The 6,000-nt window shown below is 44.0% G+C and overlaps 1 protein-coding gene across 2 annotated transcripts in view; it reads right to left on the bottom strand.

The window, feature by feature from the left end:
* Nucleotides 1–244: 244 nt before the first annotated feature.
* caskin2 (CASK interacting protein 2) overlaps nt 245–6,000 on the bottom strand; it is a 97,653-nt gene continuing 91,897 nt past the window's right edge. For both annotated transcript variants that reach the window (XM_080776104.1, XM_080776105.1), the window contains 2 exons: nt 4,599–4,908; nt 245–4,454 (listed from right to left, as the gene is read on the bottom strand). In XM_080776104.1, the coding sequence (XP_080632230.1) occupies nt 4,358–4,454; nt 4,599–4,908 (407 nt within the window). In that variant the 3' untranslated portion in view covers nt 245–4,357. The remainder of the gene's footprint in view (nt 4,455–4,598; nt 4,909–6,000) is intronic.

The following is a 6,000-nucleotide window of genomic DNA, read 5'->3' as shown; positions in this document are numbered from 1 at the left end:
AATAGTATTACTTATAATAATGTAATTAAAGATAGCTTCATTCAGATTTTTTTCAAAATTAATTTTGTGTGCCCATCCCAACTTCCCAAGCTCATCCCTTAACAACTCCTCCCCCCTAAACCTGTCAGTCCTACCAGTACGAATTAATTGAATAAGTCATCTTCTTTTTGTCCTCTACTCTGAATCCACCTTGGTTACTTCCAGAAGACATCCATAAAAAAAAGACAGAGGGTCATAGCACAGGTCATAATAAGCATGTACGGTATTTAATGTGATCTGTAAACAAAGTAATACAGAAATGCCAGGAAACATGAACATTTTCCAATAGAGAATACATCATCTTTGTCATCTGAAGCCTGATTAAGGGGAGGTCACATACAGTATGCTTGAATGAAACAGTCGCATCTTATTTGCAATATTGTATTTCCAGGGATGGTTTGGGAAGACTGTGATTTACTGTGACAGTACAATTTCTGAGTTTCTTGTGAACGTGCCAGACTATTTGACTGCTCGGCGCAGGCACTCTCGCTCGGGCCACACCTCACAAGAGACAAGGCCTCGCTGCCGATGTGCCTTTCATGTTAAGGAAACAAAAACAAAGCGCACATGTTGCCTAGCAACACGCAAGCTTTGAGATTGTCTATTTCCGGTGTGACCCCCGACACAAAACAAAGTATAAATTCGGCAGAAGCAAAACACATGACAACATGAAAAACATTCACACACCATTTCTTTCTCTCTAAGGTGCGACTAGACTTGTCTTTTCTGAAAAACACTGTTGGTCACTGACAGACTAGTGTCATAAGCTCCAAAAGAACACAGCCAAGCCATAGCAGATGCTAGAATAGATTACGGTCAGTTTATATTGTCTCTGTCGGGTGCTTTTCAGGATTCAAATTTATTTTAAAGCATCAAAAGTAGCAGATCGACAAGTTCAAAGCGTGTCGCTTAGCATTGAGCATTGAGCTTGTGGATCTGCTCATTTTGATGCTTTTTTGTGTGATGCTGTAGTGTGATCAAGTAGGCCAGTAGAGTAGGGCGTTCATTTTACGAAGAAAAAAACCCCACAAAACGTTATGGAGATGCACGACAGCGATGATATGCTTTACGTGACACGTAAAGCATAGTGTCACGTAACATACCCCTGGAAAAAAAATGTTTACATTTTGTTGGCGACACCATCGGCGAGTCGCAGACACTCGTCGCTTGATGCTCGATACAAACTGACCTTTACGCCTGATTTGCCTTTTTGCCGGTGCCATGTGCCAATTTACAAACTCACAAGACTTTGCACTGCGACCTGTCGTGAGCGAGCAAATCATTTTTGGTGAGTGACACAGGCACACAACTAAGGATAACAGTCTCAACAATACGTGTGATTTTCTTTTTTCCTGAGGGTGAAACAGAAAGGACAATTCAAGGCAGACAATCCAGTGGGTCACATTCACACAGAAGTTATCTTCACAGAGCAATCAAACACGTCACAAGATTAATAATACAATGTTATAAATGGGAAAAAAAATACTAAAATACAGCACTAAATACCTTTCTTGTTTGCTTTATGTATTATTACAGCAATGTCATGCCAATTATGTAAAGCATATCCATTATTATGATGGAAGCTCGACAAGGAATAAAGAAAAGAAAAGACTTTAAAAAAATACAATTACCAGGTTATTCAGTATGACAATAATAGGACAATGACAACCCAGGATTCCACATCTTTTAACAAAACTATTGTAAAGTATTTTAAAAATATTTTTGAGGAAAAAGAAAAACTGTACAAAGGACTTTGGTTGAATATGAATTAGCTCCTGTATATACCTCTAGTATACAATATACATATTTAGATAACTCTTATTTAAATACTAGTTTTCAAAAAATTTAAATGAATACTTTTCCCAAAAAATTGTGTGTATACAACTGATATCTCACACGCCATATATTCCACTGTACAAACAACCATCTCAGAGTGAACAGTGTTGGAAGTAGCTAAACATGCTTTGTCAAGCGAAGTCCCTTTGTACAACTCGCTGGCGCCACCTAGGCTCTCGGAACACAAGACAAAACGTGCTCAGGCGATTACTTGGTACAAAACGGCTAAAATATATATTTCTTCTTCTCGGTATTTAAAATATTACAAAGATACATTTTGAAATGGTTAGACAGTTTTATTTTCTTGAATTCATTAAAAATAAAAATCAAGTCACTAGACGGATACAGCTCGGTAACCGTTAATGTATGCTCCGTCGTACGAGTGTAGTGCGATTCATTAACTACAAGCTCACAATGCAATGCATCTGTGACGTGTTGTGAGCTTGTAGATCAGATATTCTCAGTATAAATGGGGCTCCAATCCATACAATAGTAGTGTGTAGTGCTACTATTCCTTCACACTGGGCCGGCACTAACGTGGCAACGTCCTCTGTCACAGCCTCCAGGGCATGTCTGTCCACTGGCCAATCGCAGCCTCGCATGTCGCTCCAGTCTCCACCGACCAATCACAGACAACCTGGGTAGGGTTCATGACGGTGGTGCACAAGACAGCACAGGCAAGACAGAACTTGTCCAGTGGTTTTCAAACGTTGGGTGAACAGAAGGCACACCAATGTGCACACAAAATCTCAAGGCACAACATTGTTCATATTCTTTCCAAATAGCCTCTATAATACGTTATCACTTTTTTTTTTTTTTTTTTTTAATGCCACATACAACATTAATGAATTGTATTGTGTCTAATGTATGGTGGAGTATGTTAATACAATATATGTAACAAATAATACAATTGGGGTGGTTGTATTTGGTCTCCCTTCTCTTCTATTGAGACATTTAGATTAGATTCTGTGTCTAGGTTGGACACAGCCATGACACAATCCAGTTTCTGGTTTGACTTTCTACTAGTTCAGTGGTAAAAATGTCGGCACGTGCGCAGCAGTGCTGAAAATTCAGATCCAGGGTAGAAGAGCAAAGTGACATTGTGCCGCTTTAAGACCTAATTCGTACAGTGCACATCACAATGCGTTGTGAGCTTGTAGACCTGACAATGTCGCAAAATAAAGACAACAAAAAAAACACAAATATAAATAAATGCCCAAAACCGGGACGGCAGATTCTAATACCGTAATGTGCCTCTGTATTGTGTGTGAAATGAATGCACACAAAGTACTACTACTGATAGTAAAATGAATGAGTTATGAATAAAAATATCTTTTTTGTATACTGTAGTTGTATACTTCACATTGCAATAATAATGTGTGGATGTCATATCTGCACACCAGTGTGCCTCCACACACAGTTTGAGAACCACCAAGCGTAACCTTTCTTCAGAAAGGGAAGGCGATAGAACTATAAATTGATGTCATTCCGAAATTTCTGATGGGCGTTCTCAGAACTTTTTTCTCTGAACTCGTGCGCCCTCCACATGTCCTGGCCCTCCGAACTATACATTCGGAAATCCTTTCCGAACCGGAAGGTTTGTCCGACATGATCATCGGACAGTAGTGCCTTCCGCCTATCTGGCCCTCGATACATAGTGTTTATTCAGATGACCACCGGACCAACGGTGGCGTTGGTGCTGTGAGAGATGAAGATGCCCCCCAACATTAACACTGCAGTGGTCCATTGGGTCAACAACATTGTTTGTGGGTCCGTCCGCAAACGCTGTTTCTCAACGCCGGGTCTGGGGGACTCTGAAGGTGTACAAATGGAACCAAGTAGCCCCGTAAGGTCCATTTGGTTCCATTTGTACACTATCAGAGTTACTTTAACACCTAGGATATCACAGTGTGGACTGGGGGTCCGAGAGATTAAAAAAAAAAACTAAATAGAATCAAATGGGGGTCTGTTCGTCTAATGCATATCAAAATGGAGGTCCTTAAAAACGTTTGAGAATCACTGGCATGTTCCCCTTCAGTCTTTTTCATTGTCTGGTTCTGAAGTTCTGAGAAGGGAACGAGCGTTGTGGTGTGTCAGTACTTCCTGAGGTGATGGGTGGGGTCACAGGGGTGCTAGAGGCGGGGTCTGAGGTGATGGGTGGGGTCACGGGGGTGCTAGAGGCGGGGTCTGAGGTGATGGGTGGGGTCACGAGGGTGCTAGAGGCGGGGTCTGAGGTGATGGGTGGGGTCACAGGGGTGCTAGAGGCGGGGTCTGAGGTGATGGGTGGGGTCACGGGGGTGCTAGAGGCGGGGTCTGAGGTGATGGGTGGGGTCACAGGGGTGCTAGAGGCGGGGTCTGAGGTGATGGGTGGGGTCACGGGGGTGCTAGAGGCGGGGTCTGAGGTGATGGGTGGGGTCACGGGGGTGCTAGAGGCGGGGTCTGAGGTGATGGGTGGGGTCACGGGGGTGCTAGAGGCGGGATTTTAGTCCAACATGGCATCCAGCTGGTCTGCCAGGTCGTCAAACATGTTCCCGATGTCGTCAAGGATGGTCCCGGCAGACTTCACCGTGCTGGCTCCACTGTGGGGGGGAGGGGGAGAACACGTCACACCACATGACAGTTACAAGGCTCATAGCCGAAACTCTTTTTTGTGTGTGCCAATGAGCTGCATAATCGTCAATAATGCTGACATAAAAGTCAAATAATGACTATTTGGTGTTTACCCGTCAGAGGTGTCCTCCAGGGTGAGTTTTCTCTCCACAGCCTTCAGAGCTGCTTCCAGCGAGGTGCTGGTCTGCTCCAGCCTCTGCTGCTGCACCACCTCCGTGGTCCCTGCAGGGGGCTCCGGCCCCAGGCCCGGGCCCACCACACACACCTGGGGCTTGGCTGCTACCGCCGACTGGCTCTGAGGGGCCGGCGCTGGGGGTTGGGATGGAGAGGTGAAGGCCACGCTCTCCACCACGTTGATGGTTACACCCAGGGACGACGGCGGCGCCATGGTGATGCCCAGGGAAGATGGCGGCGCCACTGCAGCTGGAAGGCAAGGATTCAAATGTTGTTTTAGCCAGGAGCAGTAGAATGGATTTAACCACTTGGAATGCGGTTAAATGCGCATGCGTTAAATGGCTCTTTTTTTTTTAATGACAGATGTAGTCACTACGACCACAAATGTCCCAAGAAACTAGCTAGCCTATATCCACCGAGTTTGCTATCGCTCTGGGAGAACAGAGCAGCTGAATTATTTGTTTTGATTAGGTGGTGAATGGTGCTGGTTTAACCCACGGCTAGAAGGCTGTTTCAACCAATCAGATTGCTTCCTCGAAACGACCTGTGGTATAATCTTGCATATTAAATTATGCTTCTAATAGTTAGGATTTTAGGTTAACGTGGATGCATGTCGGCCGTCGGGGATTGGACTGACTGTGTGTGTGTGTGTGTGTGTGTGTGTGTGTGTGTGTGTGTGTGTGCACGCGCGCGTCACGCACTGACTGTACAATCTGTACTCCTAGGCTATCTGATCATCATATAAAATTAGTATGCTACTATGCATATGCCATGTTAGCTATACACTTTATAGATCATGCTTAAGCATGTGTTTAATTTCACAGTATTAAACACATGTACAGAAGAAAGTCTCCAGCACTTGGATCCCCGCACACAGTGACAGCCCTCCATGTTTACGCACAGACAGACAGAATACTGCAGTGTTTTTATGTGTTTCATCCGCCACATTGTTTGCTTAATTTCCTTTATTTGATGCGATTGCATTCCCACCTGCACCCAATCGAAATCAAGTGCGATTGGAAGCGAAGCGAAACCCCCGTTTTTGGTCGGAGTAGAATGCAGTTCTTTGATGTGTATTAGGATCCGAATGAGGCTTCACACCTGCCAAACAAAGCGCACTTTCTGACAATGAGCAGCAGGATTCGTTTTAATCACAGTAAAGATTTTTGGTGTGAAGGCGACCTAAGATATTCCCTACATTTTGCTAAGCAGCATTGGAACGCTATGCATTAAAAATTAGAACATTGAATTTGAGTTTACTTAGAGCCATGGCATGCACACATGAATTTCATGAATTTTCAACATTCAGTTTAAACTTTTGAGCAATGCAATACTCTGAAC

This window comes from Protomyctophum bolini (genome assembly GCF_963924005.1).
Source record: "Protomyctophum bolini genome assembly, chromosome: 11".
NCBI lineage: Eukaryota > Metazoa > Chordata > Actinopteri > Myctophiformes > Myctophidae > Protomyctophum > Protomyctophum bolini.
Note: the sequence above shows the minus strand (reverse complement) of the source record. Positions and strands in the feature narration are given on the sequence as shown.